This window comes from Montipora capricornis, chromosome 8, assembly GCF_036669925.1.
Source record: "Montipora capricornis isolate CH-2021 chromosome 8, ASM3666992v2, whole genome shotgun sequence".
NCBI classification, from domain to species: Eukaryota; Metazoa; Cnidaria; class Anthozoa; order Scleractinia; family Acroporidae; genus Montipora; species Montipora capricornis.
In genome coordinates, this window is record NC_090890.1 from 15,705,842 (window position 1) to 15,723,895 (window position 18,054).

The 18,054-nt window shown below is 39.1% G+C and overlaps 1 protein-coding gene across 1 annotated transcript in view; it reads left to right on the plus strand.

The window, feature by feature from the left end:
* LOC138059530 (nuclear pore complex protein Nup85-like) overlaps positions 1-9,935 on the plus strand; it is a 55,776-nt gene extending 45,841 nt beyond the window's left edge. Inside the window, exon 25 of the mRNA XM_068905175.1 lies at positions 9,223-9,935. Within this exon, the coding sequence (XP_068761276.1) occupies positions 9,223-9,303 (81 nt within the window). The 3' untranslated portion in view covers positions 9,304-9,935. The remainder of the gene's footprint in view (positions 1-9,222) is intronic.
* Positions 9,936-18,054: the final 8,119 nt, after the last annotated feature.

Sequence of the window (18,054 nt, forward strand, 5' to 3'; positions counted from 1 at the left end):
GTACAAGTGACAAAATCCCTGACAAAATCTCATGAACTAATGGCTGTTCACGCCTCGTGTCAAGAACGTTACAAATAAAACAGTTTCATAAATATATTGTGATCCTTGCTTAGTAAACAGTACCATGCCACTGGCACGTGGACTCTAAAACTTTGAACACCCCTGTGCAAGACAATAAAAAGCACCACAGGAAAGTACTTTTAGGTAGTTTTTTAAACTGAAAATACTAAAATTGCAGTCAGGGATGGACATTAGAATATAAAATTTGTGCATGACACTGACTCTTGTTAACGTTAGAAACAACGTTAATAAAAACTTCAAAGACGTTTGGACGAAACAACTTCCGCCTTCATCGGTTTTCTTAAAAAAGCCAACTGCGTGACGGCTTTCAAACGGTTCACAGTTCTGCACGTGCTACGCCAGCAAAAAATTAACAAACGACCGCTGCGCGTGATTACGCGAGCGATTTGTAAACATCCGGGATGTCAATATGTTTGTTTCCTGCGTTGCTGTCTCTCTGCAGTGTCTCTGCGAATGCCATCCTCGAGAAAAAGTCTCTCGTGAATATTACGAGCCTGGTCTACAATTGTCACATGATCGAAGTTTATACTATGGACAAATTGGTTCGCGTGTTGCGCAACTTTGAAATTGTTGTCTCCAACCCGAACCGCCCTTTTATGTTCCTGTAACCTTGTTTCCAAAGCTCTGTCAGTCTGTCCATAGTACACGAAGTTGCAATCAACACCTCTGCACTGCAAGGCAGAGGGTTTGTTCTTTGGTCTCGAGAAACACGCGCAGCACGTGCAGAACTGTGAACCGTTAGAAAGCCGTCACTCAGTTGGCTTTCTTAAGAAAACCGATGAAGGCCGAAGTTGTTTAGTCCAAACGTCTTGGAATTTTTTATTAAAGTTGTTTCTAACGTTAACAAGAGTCAGTGTCAAGCACAAATTTTATATTCTGAGGTAGTTTTTTATTGAAATGGTGACAATCCAAGCTTAAATGAAATAGAGCAAAATAGTCATTATTCTAATGGCCGACTTATTCGCTTACTCAAACGCTACCAATACCATAGTCATTTGTCTGAACAATCGCATCGAGGAATTTCAGTCTTTAGAAGTTCTATGAACCCGAAGAGGTACGATTTTGCTGTCTTTGACTAAAATTCCTGTTTCTTTGAAGAAGATTCGAAACTATTTAATCTTGTTATAAATGGCAGTAAGTTGCGTTCGTGCAAGCCACAAAAAAAGGCTTGGCTGACAAGAACGAGACCAAGCAGGGCCGAACTGGTCACATGTTGTTCCACCAGTTTTATTGCAAAGGTTGCGGTTTGATGAACGACCCCATATAAGGCGAGCACCGCACCGCACGTGTCATCGCGTGTGCGTTCAAATAAGCTAAACTCACGAAAATGTGCGGTGAAATTGAAACCCACACTGAGATCAAGGAGAGTAAAACGCATGGATGGTGAGCGGGATAAACTTCCCCCTAGGCCACTGTGACTTTTCCTGAGCGAAAAAATGTGGGATAAGTACATAATTTAACTCAGTCATGCACCTCGCTTCAACATCTCTGTTGTGAGATTTTTCGCCTCTTTCGTTTCATTTTCATTTTGTCCATCGTGCTGCTGTTCCGTGATGCTTTGAACTGTTCTCGAGAGGTTTTATTGAGTAAATAGCTGAAAGTGTTCGTGACTTCCATCTATGCTGAGACGGGTGATGGTCCTTTCGATTGCCAGTTGTGGAGACTGGTTCGGAAACAGAAAGAACTGATGCCGAATTGTTAATACATTCAAAGTATTTCCAATCTTCAAACTTGATTGTATAGTGAGATAAGATTTTATGTAACTTAAAAGAAAGAAGTTATCGTAAAATAAACCCAACCGTGAATGGCCGAAAGAGAATAGTGAACAGCAAGCCTCATTCGATACATTCATCGTTGACACCTTTACATTTGTGAAAAAGGAATAAATCATTTTACTTGCACCGTTTCAAAGGAAACTTAACAACTTTTGTCAGTCAAGAAAATTTGTGTTAATCAACCACTTCCGGTTTTTCTCTAATCAGAGTTATTTTAAGCTGTCGTCTTAGCAGATGGTAATTGAACCTGCTGCCGGCACTGGTGTGGAGCAACCAACAGGTGACCAGTTCGATAAAAACATCTCTGTCCGGCCGTGCTGTGGTTATTCATGCTGCACCTTTCATTCTGGAAATATCCTAAGGCTTTGAAAGAACTCGTTTGCTTTTTTGGGAACCCCTTACAGGTTTTACGCGTCAAGCCGACGAATAGGAAGTATCTGTCGGCCCACCTGTAGAAGGTTTTTTGCTTTGTCAAACACAGGTGTGACACGCCTAGTTGGTTCGAATGGCTCACACCATACGTGACTAGATTTAGAACTGAGAGGTATACTTAATATAAGACATGAATTTTTTTTTTTGATATATATTTAAGTGAGAATTCTCGCTTGTGCAATTTAAGTGCCCTTCATTCTTTTGGCAAGGGTTTACACTAAAACACTCTTGTAGCATTTTGCCTCCAGGGCTTCCAATTGTTCATTTTAGTATCTTTCCCTTAAAAGCCATCAAGAATTATTTCCCGAACGCTGTCCTTAATCCCTCAAAACTGTTTTGATTGGTTGCTAAAAAACGATTAGACTGTAAATTGTTTAAAATAGACAAACTTTGATTCGATTTCACCCAGAAAGACCGCTATCCTCAAAGAGAGATTAATGGTTTATATGCTTTCGTTAGTGCTCCCTCTCACCAAGCAGTGGACGTCATTCATTGGACACAAAAGTGTATTTGATTGCAACCAGAAACCGAACTAAACAAGCTCTCCAATCGCCTCGCTTCTAATAAAAGCACCCCACAACTAAGACGTTTTAAACTCTATTATGAAATGGTTTCGTGGGAGATCCAATAAAGATTCGTATAGTGGCAAGGGCTGTCTAATTTTCGTGGGAGTGTTTTTGATGAATTGTTGAGTGTGGTATCCTGCTGAAGTCGGCTTCTGTAAAGAAACGCTTCCCGCTTGCTCCTTACAGAGTGCAATTTAAATAGAATTCAAAGCAAATGGTTATTGCGTTTTTTCCTCGTTTCATTCAGCACTCGGAGATGGGCCAAGTCGGTGAATGATATTCATGCTAAAATATCGAAAAATACAATGGCCAAATTTGTTAAACGGGCTTTGTAGCAAGACTCTTTTTTTGTTATTTTCTAATTAAAACGACACAGAAGATTTTGCTTATCTCTGCTGAATTAAATGTGAGATTAAGGTTTGTGAATTTTTGCAATGAAAGTTAGATAATTCGTTGGCTTAATGTGAAAACTTTAAAAAACGGGGAACGTATCAATATGTTATTCATATCCATCCTTGCCACCTGTAAGAACAGAAGACGGTAGATAGTTTCATTACACTACGCAATCTCAAGCAAACAACTGCGTCCTTAATTAAATGAACATTTTTAACCATTTACAGTGAAACCAAGATATCGTATTACTAGTTGTGGTTTTACGTTTTTGTTTTCGAATAAAATAATTTTATAGTTAATGGTTTACAAGACCATGAGAATGGTAAACGCAAGTGTTTGTTTACACTTGCACTTGAGGAAGATCCTCTGTGTTTGCAGTGTTACTACGTTCCTTTTCCGTTCTTTTCACGGTTTTTTTTTAATTGCCTAACATTTTCAAATATTACTGGTCAAAGGATTTCTTTGTTCCCAATATTTCTATCCTTGCAACGTTCTTACGCAACAGTAGTACATTAACAAACGTAAAAAAAAAATCGCGCGTGGGGTTGCGCCCTTTACGCGAAATGGAAAACAGAGCAGGCTCTGATGATCATACCGGGCATCTTAATTCCTACATTCCGCATAACTACAATTCCTTGCGCCTTTGACTCAGTAGTATATTACGTTAATGGCGTTGTTTTTGACAGAAAAACGTTTGCCGGTGATGTTTCTGAACTTCAGTTCCTTCTGTAACGGAAGCAAATGACTAATATCGAAAACCCAATCGATGATTTCGTTTGTGTTCCTCGCTCGAACGTTTTATCTGGATTTGTTTCATATGGTAGTCCCTTTTTGGCAGGCAGTGAAACAAAAGCCGGTGTAAGACAGCCATCGGCCTTGTTGAAGCTCCATGTTATGACGCACGTTCGTTCGGTGAACATTTTTTAAATATATATTTAGCTGTTATCACGCCACAAATCGTGCTAAGCTCTCTTTTTTTATGGAAAGATAATGAAAAAAAAAAAAGAATTTTAATGCGTTAATCACCACTCGAGAAGTGTTCAATTTCACCCACCCACGCGACTGCAGCCCCACAGAACAAGCCCGCTGCTGGTAACCATGTCAACAAGGGAAGGACAACAAAATGAATACTGAGTGCCCTTGTTTTTATTATTTTATTATTATTATTATTATTTTATTATTATTATTATTATTATTATTATTATTATTATTATTATTTATTATCTTTTTTTTTTATCGTGAGCCATGCGACAATGCTGTTGCCCCAATTATTTCTATCAAGTAAAGTTTCATCAGTCGTTTAACAAACAACTTAGCCAATCTGAAGTGCGCGGTTCTTCAGCGCTTTTAGCGGTATTTTGGGTAATCATGGCAGGAAGAGAGTTATTTGTGTGCCGACCAAAGTCTTTGTAGCTTTGGCTTACTTGAAAAACCTAACAAAATTTCCAAGACACAGAATTGAGCATGTTAAAACATGCAAAAAGTTTGTGCCCTATTCTTGAAATACTCCTTATTTATTACTTGTTTTGAACAGTAGAGGAACGAACCAGTGCGCGATCCAGGGCTAGCATTCGATTGGCTATCTGAGACCTTCTTTGGTCATTGAACAATAAGAATGCCTGGTTTGTTACTTTTTGCACTTTGTTTCCTGAAAACTGCATTTATCTTAGCCAATCAGAATGGCGAATTTTTTTTCATGCATATTATAAAGTAAGACAAGAAACAGACGTGCGTACACGCTCGTGCCTTGTCTATGTCAGTCGCATGCCAATTACATCCTGGGCTTATTACTTAGCCGATTAATGAAGCTAAGCTCTGAATACGAGTCATCGTTTCTCATTGTTACATGATATTTGTAAGGGACGTTTTATCCGGCATTCCTGGAGTTATTTTTGTAACCCAATTTGTGCTCAATATCCGATGTTCTTTTTTTCTATCGTCTACGTGCTTTCGGTAGCCTAGTGTTATCGGCAAATCCAAATATTTTTCTTTCAGCGTGATCTTACGTCGCGAGGTTTGCCTTAGTTTTTTTCCTCAAGAGTTTTATTCACGCGATCGCGATCGTACACGCCTTAAGTACTTTTTTGTATGTTTTTCTAAATTATATGGAAGATAAAAAAGTGCATATGGTGACCAAACAAATTTATTGATGTTAATAAGGTCCACAGGTATTTTTACTTCTCTTTTGGAACATTGGGTTATTGAATATCGCATGCCAAGTGCTGCGAGACACGGTTTAGGGTTTACCTTCCTCACGCAGAGTCTGTTTGTAGATGTCATTGGCACAGGCAGTGCTTTCGCCTAAACTACACGTTAGTCATGATCTGGCTGAATTAAACAAGAGCTGTATCCGTGCACTGTTTCATACGTACTTTACAAGCTTATCCTATTATCCTAGTGACTGTGTGAAAGTTAAATCGCTAAAGGAAGTGGTTTTCGAAACTGAGGCAGGTATCGTATGGAAGATTCCGCGACTCGACTCTTGACGAGAAATCAAAATACATTGTGTTCCAGCGATTGAAACACACGGCATATCTATTATTTATCATGAAGCGTTTTCCCAATCTCTTGCTATGGCCTCATCTTGATCATTGTTGAGTGTCGCACATTTCTTACTGCGAATGAAATCTTAATCTCTGTGGCGACGTTAAAATGTGCTGCGTTAACATGACATCCGAAGTGCCTCGCTGATAATGTATTTTTCTTGCTGAAGCTGCGTTAATCCCCGTTTTTTTTTCGATCCGTCGTCACAGAATTCTTTTTCCTTTCCCTGATTGCCTCGATCTGCGTCTCCAGCGAGGATGAGATCAGTGATGTCGGTCTGGAATCATTTCATGAATTGGCAAGTTTTGTCTTTGATCTGGCCATAATTTTCTGGGCTAGAAGTAAGTTTTTTCATACCACAGTAATCTTTGCTAAGGTTCAGTATTTGGGACAAAGTGGGGGCCCAAACTTGTCGTATACCACTTTCCCTGTCATCACAGTGAAGTGAGTGCCTGCTCAAAATAAATACCTGGTAATGAGCCAAGCATGTATATTCGCCGAAAAAAGCCATTTTAGGCTTCAGTATTTTCATTACTCCTCACCAGGGAGGCACTATACAATAAGTTACATATACTAGAACAATGTCTTGTCACAAGCAACGAGGAATGTCTCGCGATTTTGTAACGAAAGTTTCTCGACAGATTGAGACTTTTCTCGCTTTCTGCGGAACTTTTTCATTTGAGGGCTTATGTCAACCTGTATTGGAAAGATGTTATCCCAAGCATGGCATTGTTGTAGTACTGCGACCAAGGAGCATCATGTACCATATTTACTCGATTAAACGCAGCGGCGTTTATTAAATTTTGAGCGTGTGTTTTTTCGAGGGCGGCGTTTATTTCAAAATCATATTTCTTAAGTCACTAACAAAAATTGCGGTAGATCATTTGTAAATATTATTTAAAACCGGAATGTGTTTAAAGTTCCAATGTATGGCTTTTTGGCTACGGTAGAATAGTAATTGTCTGGCTTGTGATCAACGTTCAGAACATTAAAATGCTACTATGATCAAATTTTTATCCCTTGAATTTTTAGGTTTATTATATAGAATTCCAGGACGATAAAAAACGCCGTTTACCGTTTGGAAATATCTGCATTGGTTCCGGAGATATTTAAGTTAAGTTTGAAAAATGTGTTTTTTTTTCTTACAATCCTCGAATAAACGCGGCATTCTTCTGATTGGGTGAGACGTTTCATCGAGGGCGGCGTTTAATCGAGTAAATACGAGTGGACCGATGTGTACCTCCCTTGGCGATTGCCAGCAGTAAAATATTGGAAAAAATATTACTTGAGGCAGGTTTTTTTTGTGCAATTTGTGTCGCATCAAAAATGCGACATAAGTTTAACGAAAACATTTCTCGTGTAACATTGCCTTTATTACGGGGGTAATGGCATAATAATTATTTAAGTGTTTTTTCGGTTAAACCTTCATGAGTAAAACGCAGAACGTAAACTCAAACTCACTTACATAACGTTCCTTAAGCAAACCCAAGGTGATGCTACCTAACAAAATGAGCGTGCGACGGATATGACCGGCGCGTTTCCATGCAGGTTATACGCTCTATGAGCGGACAATCGAGATTGAGTAAGCCAATAAGAATGCTAGAAACGCAAAATCTGATATTGAAAATTTAATAACCAACAGGGGATTTTCAAGTTTTTCGAGTAAGTTAGCACCATAAAATTTGGGCAATTTCAGATTGAAACGCCATTTTCTTTTTTCGAGATTAAATCCATTTCCACTCTTTTTGTCACGTTTTGTGAAGCCGGAATATCTTAAGTGCGCACTGGTTCTTAGTGTAGAAAATATCGCATTATTTTTGGTCTTCGTGGACACAGAGATGTTTTACAGTCCCCGCGTGGCTAGGCTGGCCGAAGCAGCAAAACACTGCCCTGGTTGGCCGATAAGAGCCGCATACCGATCATAAAAGGGTTTAAAACACTTGACACCGTCAAAACAACGTTAAAGAAAAGTCCACTTTGCACGGATTTAGTTGCACATTAGGAAGTTTTAATAAGGAGTTTTGTTTAATAAATAATCCCAAACCAAGTTTGAGTATCAAAAGTGAAGGAAAAGGATTACAAATCTCAGTGATAGTTAGCCCTCCCGTGGCGTTATTGCCTTGTAGCTCGAACGTTTAATAACAGGGAACGCGCTTTTTTAGATGTACTGATTTTGGATAATTATTACATTTCGTGTATCTCCTTATGGGAGTGCAATACTGTGAAGGCGAGGGTCTACTTGGACGTTTGTCACGATTCGAGTATTTGCTTCAGAAAAAGGGTTTATGCCGCTGGAGTATATATTCTTATATTCGACAGCCACTCTAGACCATTGCCTACGTGACGTACACACACTTGTTACTGTTAATTTTAGCACACAGTTCAACTACCTCTTACAAACATCCATACACGGGACGATAAGTCTTAAGCCGAGCGCTCTCTTTTAAGTTAACGGATTGCCGGATCCTCTGAAAATAACCTTAAGCACCCTTAAAAAATGTCGTAAACTGTGACGTGAGTAGCAACTCTTTTGGAAAAGATTCACGCAAGGAATGCGTCAAGACCAAGAGATGGGATTTTGAAATGTGAATTCGTGTTAGTACTACATCATTTCATTGAGAAAGTTGTGCAGAATTTCCGGTTTAAAGAAGCAAGACTTATTTATTTGATACAATTATTAAAAGGCGTAGCAGATAGGATTTTCTGCGGAATTTTGATGCTTGAAATACGTGTTAGCACTACGTTATTTTCTGGTGAATGCGTCGCAGAATTTCCGGTTTAAAGAAGCAAGAATATAATACAGTTGAAATGCGATTTATAATAAAGAAAAAGGGCTTAAAGTCTTTCTTTTACAAGGCGGACAACACGGGATAGCTCCTCTTTTGCGCTTCCTTTTGTTATGCTTGTTTGAGATTAATGTCCATCCTCCCTGTTCTTGCTCTGTGTTCTTCCTTCTTCTCGCCGTCTTCTCCTTTCCACTTCTTTTTTCTGTGGAAAATGCCTGGCGCATGTTACAGAGCTTAAAGCTAAAATGCAGTGTCACTTGTCTTAATTAATGGACGTTGATGTAAAAATCACGTTTTCTGACGTTTTACAATTGTGGTATTGACTTCGTCTGTCTGTACCGGCGAGGCTGTTACATCTTTGGAATCTCTAGGTTCCATCAACGACAAAATTATATATAGGTGACGTGATGAAGAAGACCAGAAAATGGCATTAAGGCGACTTGTAAAAAAATTAAAATACTTTAATGCGTGACCATTTTTCCATCCATATACCTCTTTTCCTTTGTCCTATTCTCTTACGTTGTCCTGCCATTGTAAGTGGTAATTTATTTTATGGCTGTCATTCGGCCAGTTGTGACGTTTGGTAATATGGTATTTATTTACCGCTAGAGAATTAAAACGAGCTCGAATATTTTTCTCCTACAGGCACAAGAAGATGAGGAGAGGGACAAGATTGAGCTTATCCGCTTGGCCCTTGCTCGTAACCTCTCGAGAACAATCTTATAAAACCGGCGCCACATTGACTGAAAGTGTTAATCAGAGGGCAAAAGTTCAGTGGATCCGGAGCGACAAAGCACAGAAAAATCTAAGGCTGATAAATACGGTTTAACCCTTTGTAAGAGACCACCCAAACCTCAACCAGAAATTTTAGTGTTACTCAGAAAAAAACGCGCTCTGTTAGCGTCTGTTAGAACTATGAGTGATTTAATAATGATGTTCCTGCCCTCTGTTTTCTAGCCTAAACCCCTAACCACCTTCCCCTCCAGTCTTTTATTGCTCATTGTAATTACCGAGTTTTGCGTTGACATACGAAGTTTTGCCGCATAACATTTTTCCTCGCGATCGTTGGACTTGTACAAAGTGTAAAGGGCGTGACTTAAAAATAGACTCTTTCTCTGTACCGATGGGACTTTTAAACGTCCTGTGCTGTTTCATCGTAAACGTAACTGAGGGATTAATGAAATCTCTTGTTGAATGCCTGGTTTAATAACGTATTGATTTCCTTTAGGGATATATCTTAAGTTCTTTAACAAACTGTTCAGATGTGTTTGGCCCTACTTGTACTTTCTTAATGGAACATTTTTACCTCCTTTGTTGGTTCAGTTTAAAGAGAATAAAAAATATGAGTTTCGGACAAATGTTTGTCCAAGCACTTTCTCCATTCAATTCTGAAAAAGACCGTTTTTCGGAAATTCGGACAAGGGTGTCTGAAATCGGTGAAATCATGTTTCTGATATGTTTTCTAACGCTTTGCAGATTCTCACCAAATTATTATTTTACAGTCACTTACGCTGTGGCGAAGTTAGCCACATGCAGCGAAAATTACGGAGAGAGTCTCCATGTTTATTGCGTTCGACATTAGGAGAACGCAATTTCCAATCTTCAGCGCCATCTTGAATTACGTCATACGTGCATTGATACGTCATATGCGCAAATCACGATCGCGCGCCTCATGATTGTTGGTTCCCATCAATCTCGTCCCCAGAGTCCGCTTTTCTTTTGGTCAGCACCAAGAACACGGATTCTCCAATTTATGCGCAGGCCTTCGTAGTGAAGGTCCATTTTTGTAACCGTTGACAACCACTGTTGTTTTAAATTTCTGAGCGTGCGAAGACGAGCCGGAAGTCCGGGATTTGCCTTGGAAGTGGACAGAGTCCGTGTTCTTGGTGCTGACCAAAAGAAAAGTGGACTCTGGGGACGAGATTGAGTTCCTATAAGATTTTTTCTTTACCTACCCTTTTCGCGGCTTCCAAGGCGACTGTTGAACGCACTTCAATAATCCGAGATTACCACTACTTACATCGAGTGGTTTTCAATTGTTCTCGAAAGTAATCCCGTGATTTGTCTCAGTTTTTTTTTTGTTGTTGCACCACATTTTCAGACATTCTAACACTGGTAAAACAAAACCAATTTGAAATTGTTCGCTTTTTACTTCGCTTTACGCTGTCCTGCATCCATTTTCTTTGTTTTATCGCTGACTGGGCCGAAGTTGGAAGTTTTACCGATCTTTCGACACAAATGGAAACCTTTTTCGAAAATATTGAAGTTCTCAGTAATGAATGTTTAGGCAATCTGAATAAAAGAATTTTGCACATCTTGTTGTGTGTATACACGTGTGTTTAATTATTGCAGCGCCAAAGAAGATTCCCGGCAATGAAGCTGTTTCATATTGACCGCAATTGTTTCGTTTAATATGCACCATTGCCACCATACATGTACGGAAAGCTTCATTATCACTGCTCGATTCTGTCTTGTTTAGTCAATTCAGGCGAGTCGAGCAATCCCCGGCGGCCCAGAGTTATATCATGAGTTAAAAAAAGGCAAGTTGATTTGAGTAGGGCCGATCAGTATTGGCTAAGAACTAAGAATAGCATTTTAGTGTAAAGCAGCCCCTCCTGCGTTCACCAATGTTATTTTATCTCTCAGATAATACGCGGGCTGTGATTGGCTAAATTAGCTGTACAGCCCGCTAAATAAAACACTATCTAGCAAGTTTTTGATGTCGTTTCTGTTACATAAACTTGTAAAACTGTTTTAATCTCGCAAGCAATTATTTCAAACAGCCAAGAAGATTTTGACACTGCAGTCTTTGTGGCAGTTGAACCTTCCGCTTGGCTTCGACTAGTTTCTTTGCCCGCGCGCCGGATTAACCTCAGAGATATCTTACTAACCTCGTTTACTCGGTCCGTACCGAGAACACGGTTAGTAAGTGGTATATCTCCCCATGCACTATTTCATCATAAGAAATTCTTTAAGAAGGACGACTTAACACTTGCCATGAGTGACACACCTCATGTTATATCTTAATTATAAAAAAATTCCGCTTTTGTCAACTGAGCGTTTTTAGCTATGCATTTTTCAGCGTCGGACGCCTCTTAGTTTTCCTTTTAAGTACAAAGTAAGCCACACTTCATTTAATTTAAGTAAAACACAAACCTGGCTTTTAAGTATATTCATTCTATAGTCACAATCATTTGGAAGCCCAGTGAGCTGCTTTTATCTTTGTCGAATAATGTTACCCGAATAGTGAACAACCCTGTTGGCCAAGCCGGGTCTGATCCTCTCTCTGTGTGCGCGGTAAGCAAAGACACAAACCTATCGCCGGGCTTCAACAGATGGAGACAGCTGAGTGACCACTTTGTATTTTCGGACCCGACTTTCAATTTCTTGGAAATACCCAAAGGGTTAGCTTTTCTTCAGATGTTCCTATAGAACTGGGTTTGTATTCGTAATTTTCGTAGTCGGACTTATTTTTGGAGTCTGAAGGCCTTTAACCACAACGGAAGCATTGATTGGTAGGCATAGGAACAACGAGCTACGTTTCATGTGCCTTAAGTACCGTCCCACCCTTTCTTTCAACTCTAGTGGCTCTAGTCACTATTCTTTTGTAAGTTTAAACCGCTTTCTGCTTGTTTGCTACTATGGTAATCGCGTTGTGTAGAGTTTACTCTACCCTGAGTGCCAGGGGAATTTTCTCCAAGATACGCGCAAACGTCCTCTAGCGTTGGCGTTGAATCACATTATCCTGATCTGGAGGATGGGGGGGGGGGGGGGGGGGTTGTTAAGGCCATGATAATTCTGTCAAGAAGTCTGAGAAGTTTCGGGAATTAGTTTAACACTCTGTCACCAGCTCCTCAGCGAAAATCAGTTTGACGACACCGGTTTCCTTGACATTTTTTATAACAACTTAAAAAAATGGTTAAATGAATCAATGGAAGATTGCTTTTGTTACTTGAAAGGGATGAAGACAAAAAACGTCGACTCGATCGGCGATTTATATCTTTACGTTTCACTTTTCACAAGCATGTTTTTGACGTTGGACAGTTCTTTACGTTTTGTTATTTTTTTGTGGTTTTATATTAGCTTTTATTCAAAAGAGCCTCGAACTACCGACCAATCTCCTTCACAATATTTACTTGCTGGATGTAAAGATCATCCTGTTTTCCGACAGTTTAAAAAACCAATATGTGATCACGAAATTGATGGAAGGTCCCACTGTTAAAATGTCTTCCATTGCTCTTTAAAAGCAGCTAGCAGCTATCCCTCGGTAAGTCTTTGAATGCATCGAAAGCAGGCGAATGTCTCAAAAGCTCTCAAACGTCTGTGCCAGTTACATGATGGCAATTCTCTTGTTTGAATGAGTTTTATAGTCTGTGGTCGGTCGTTGAAGAAATCTAGCAAAATTCCTTGAATAGCATGATCGAATAAAGACGCTTAAACACAGACATGTCATATAAGTCGAGTGAACAAACAGGAAACCACTGTGCTCGAAATCTTGATCGGATTAGCGGAATTCTCAAGCATCAACATGCCACCGTACTTAGGACCAAAATATCTTAACGGTTTGTTACAGTTCATAGTTAACTATTGAATGTTGTATTGGCTTTATGCGGGCATCAAGAGTTTAGCAATTTTTGATGAGCTCAGCTATCTTCACTTTGAATTCAGCTGCCGTGAAACTGAAAAGGCAAGTTCAATACTTTTTATTTTACCGACCCCATATTTACACCATGTAGATCATGATTGTGTTGAGCACGTTTTTTAAACGAAAGAAATATTTATGACGAAGCTAAGAAGTTACTCTCGTTTCATCATGTTATAAACAGCCGGTTCATGGCAAAGAATCGACGAAGGCTAGCATTAGATGTTTTCGGAGAACAAACTAATTAGCAGTGGGTCTATGAGTTTTGGGGGAGGAAGTTAAGAGCATGTAAGAGGGTATTAAATAGTCAGCAGGCATTTTACTCTTATGGCATTGTTACATATTTTAACGCCTTTGTTCACTGTTATCAAAGTTCGTCACAGGTGAAATTGTGAATGGAAAACTGAAAAATACGAGATCCAATATCGAGAGCACACTTTGGCAAACGACCTATAACAGAGTTTTTGTGTACAAATTTAGATGAGAACCGATGAATCATTCTCACTAGATAACTAAGCGAATGAAAAGCTACGTAACAAGTATTCAGTATGCTATTTATATTAATCTTTCATCCACTTGAGATTCATTTGTCGAACAGGCTAGCTATCCCATCGATTCAAAGGCGTCTTATTTCAAAGACGTCTTATTTCAAAGAGTATGGAGAGGCGACATCAAATAAAAGGCAATAAATTAAAAGTGAGTTTTCAAAAGGATAAAAAATGGTTTTCTCGTTGTTTAATTATCATAATAACTATGTTATTCTAAGATGCAAGAAATAGGTAATCATAATTATTTTTTTCTTATTTCAATTTGAAGCGCGCTGATCACAAAAAAAAAAACTTTCCGAGAACCGATTTCAAGGGCTTTCGCGTTCAAACTTTGCCCGGCATCTCAAAAGAATGAATTTTTAACAGGGAGTACTTTACAATGAGTCAGCAGTTTTCGTTTGTTGGTTGCTTATCATCTCAAGTTGATAAGTTTTGTTTTCGGCCGTATAACCGCTTTTAAATACACTGATTAATGCAGAATAAGTTCTGCAACCCTGTGGGCTCGTTTTCAGGACCCGAAAATAAATAACAACTGTTGACACGCCGGTCACACAGCTGAATTGCCCACGGCTTTACTCTCGGCTTGAGGTTTTGTGCACGCCTTTCCGTCTTGCATTGCGCATGCACTGTTGTTTGCTTTCTATCAATCCAAACAGGTTAACTAATGTCAGTGCTACTTTCTGCCCGTAGCGGCGATGAGTTTCAAAACTTAAACTTGTTACGTTAAAATTTCGGATTAGCAGAATTTTCATAACGTAGTTGGGTAGCTTGACGTTCAATAGCTCAATCGAATTTTCATAGCAACTGAGCCAAAAGTCAACTTGTTCCTAAATAAATTATGCATGCATTCAAGTTCCTCTTTTTATGTTATTAAAATATGTTTTGGGATTTTCTCACGTGCTCAGTTCCAAAACACACCTCACCGAAGTCACAAAATAAATGCAACTGCTAAAAGTACTTTCTAGATCTTGATACAGTGCTGGATTTAGTTGATCCGTCCATCGCATATTAGACGAAATAGTTCTTGAAGAAAAGAGTAATACTGAATATTCTTTTCCCTCTTTTTTCCGCGTACCAGAAGACAATCAAAGTTTCAATCCCACACCGCTTGTAGTTTCAATGCTCTTCCTTTCTAGCTTGTGATGATTTTTAGCCAGTGGTTTTTGGCCAGTGGTTCCGTACCTCGTCTAAATATCGTCGGTAAAACAACAGAATAGTTAACAAAAAGATCGAATTCTCGATGTACGCCAATTTTTAAAGGACGAACTTTGCGTTTCTTGTGCTACATTTCTTTAATAGAACTAAGAGGTTTGATGTCTTAGCTTTTCGGTTTTTTTTTTCATTAACTTGTTTGAATTAAATGTTTCATTTTTATGATGGTAACCAAGTGATGAGGCTATCACTTCGAAACCTGGCATTTCCACCTCCATCTTTGAATAAGATTTTTCCGGCTAACCCTAGATGGGTACAAATATTGCTAGAGTCGGCTTAATGTGTAACTTACGAAATTTAAATTTGATCGCAAAAATTCTGCAAAGTAGGCGGTAGATGCTTTGCAAAACGAAGACTAGGAAAGCACGCCTGCAAAGCTGGCCTCCAGAACAACTCGGAAAAAAGCGATTTTAGTTTTTTTATTTTGTATTAATTTTCATTGTGGTCGGTAGATGAATTTTAGAAATTTCACATTTTAATTTCACTTTTTTTTCTTTTCAATCGCGTCAGCCGTCATCAAAAATTCACTTTAGAAAGAAAAATGTTTATCAAGAAAATTGATTATTTTGGTGGTGTTACCTTAAAAAATTGTTCTCTGTGATGCTAATTTTTTTTTCATTTTAAAACTGTAGAGCTGAATTTTATAATTCCTCAAAAAATAAGTTTGTTTCTTTTTTCAGCTGTTTCAGACGGAGACTAATCCTTGCACTTTACAAAGAGTACCGTTCGACTGCAAACTCATTAAACTTTTATATTCAATTTCGACGATTATTGAATGTTAGATCTGTTTTTCTCCTAAAATGTGTAAACCAGCTTATTTCCCGCTTATGCCGAATCGGGCGCGTTGTAATTTGAGATTGATGCACTCTGTACTCCATAACAACCTATTAGATAACAATTATCTACTCGAAATTTCGAACCGTTGAGTTTTCGAACGACAAAATAAGATAGCATGTATTTGTAAGTTTAACGTGAATTTTTCACAATTTTAAATGGATTAGATATTTTGAAGGCCATTAGGCGAACATCTCGGGCTTAACACTCCCCGAAACTTTCAAATTTTTGGGTAATTGACCCCTCTATAGGCAATGGCAATTTGTCAAAATACAGAGGGATTACGTTGGCGTTTTCGTCTTGATGTAAGTTTTACCCACTTCCGGTTTAAACAACGCACTTCCTTTTAGAGTGCTTTGGGAACTTCCGCTTGATTTTTACTCGAAATGGGACGATTTAAGCTTCCTTTAACTTCAAAGTAAGGGCACACTTTGGTGCAGTTTCCATGAGTACTCGATGAAAAAAGTCTTATAAAACCTGGAATAAAAGGAACTTTGCCGACGAAGCACTTGCATTTTTTAATTTGTTCAATTGACACTTGAGCAATGAAGGCGGCAAGTTCAAACGTCTTAAATGATGCTTTCCATTGAGCTTGTGTGAAATGTTAAGGTGGCTAATTGTGGATTTACAGCTCGAAACAGTTAATACTTCGGCAACCATAGTCGACATTACAAGTCTGGTCGGCGCCGAGGTTATTGGTAATAATGTTGCTTTAGTTGTTAAAAATTCTCGGATTCGAATCTCCATATCCGCCGCACCGAAACGCGAAATTAAGACGAAAAAGCTATCACATTCACTGCCTGTAAAATCTGTTTCCGAACCGCGGAATGGCATTACTTTCAGAAGGAGACAGGTACATTCTCAAGAAGAACTCGATCACTTCAAAAAAACCTATCTGCGTGACCACTGGGGGGCATCAATATTACAGGTCACTCATTCAGAAATCGATGCGCCGTGATTCGAATCGTCATTCGGGTCTCATCCCAAATCCATGTAACGCCGAGCTTAACTGTTGAATAACGCAGCCTCGAAAGTATCATGCCCGCCGCAATCGATGGAAAGACCATTTCACGTTTGTGAAGTTCAAAATATTCTTTAATTCGTACCCCAAGAAGCGAACGTGTGGAAAGTCAGCAAAGGTGGCGATAAGAGCACATAACTTTTTCTCATCAAAAGAACCGGTCATACATGAAAGGTACCGCCTGGATGCTTGTGTTCCGTGAAATATTAAAATCCGCGTTCCCGCTCAGTCTAGATAACTAACATCACAAAGCCCGAAAGGTTAAAGCAAGCAATTCTAAGCGATGTTTGTCAACCTCTCCGTTATGATCAACTTTTACTCGTAAATTGCTCGGGCAAACACTCTTCAAGGACACAAAAAGGGACCCGAAAAGATAAATAATTGTTGTGAAAAGTTAAAATATTTTGTTCGGTCCTTATTAACCTAATTTCAACCGAAGCCTGGTTGAAAAGTGAGCCGCTCTCGGTTGCGAGAAGGACAAGTTGGAAAAATATTATCCTGTAATACAACCAATAATGTGTTAAGTGAATTGCATAGTCCCGACACTTCATCAAATAAAATAATTCATTAGCAGATATTTTGAATAAGACTGCCGGAGATCGCGGAAAGCGGCTGATGAAACAAGCACAGAGAGAGTCAAAATAATATTTGCCGGATCCAATAGGTCGAAAATGCTGTGAAAGATAGCCTGCGTAGGCTTGAAATCGGCTTCGAAGTTGTTCTCGAAGTGGGCATTTTCAGAACTATGGCACGTATGCCGATTAAAAATTACAAACAAATTTCCCCGCCAACCAAACAATCAGCAGAGCTCACTTGTCGAATTTGATTGACATCGATATCCTTTTCGACTCGCCGCTCTTTGCTTATCCAAGATTGGTAATGAGAGCATTTAATTCATTTTGTGGTTTAAGACGATTCGCCGCTCTAAACCCTCATTTAACAAGGAACATAATAACTCAGAGCGAGCAAGCGCTCCAATTGGCTGTCAAAAATATCAAAAAAGAGCCGCTTTATTTCCCGATCGTTCCCAAACCGTTGAGTTTTCAGTGGGTCTCACTGCAAGGCAATCAGAAAAGATCCTACCAGCTGCACTTAATTAGAGCCATCGTCAACATGTGTGAACTTAGCATAAAGCACGTGGTATCACCCAAGGCACCAATGCGCGCGTTCTGATTGGCGCGGTCTCGTGCACCGTTGTGACGTTTATTCCCGAGGGATTG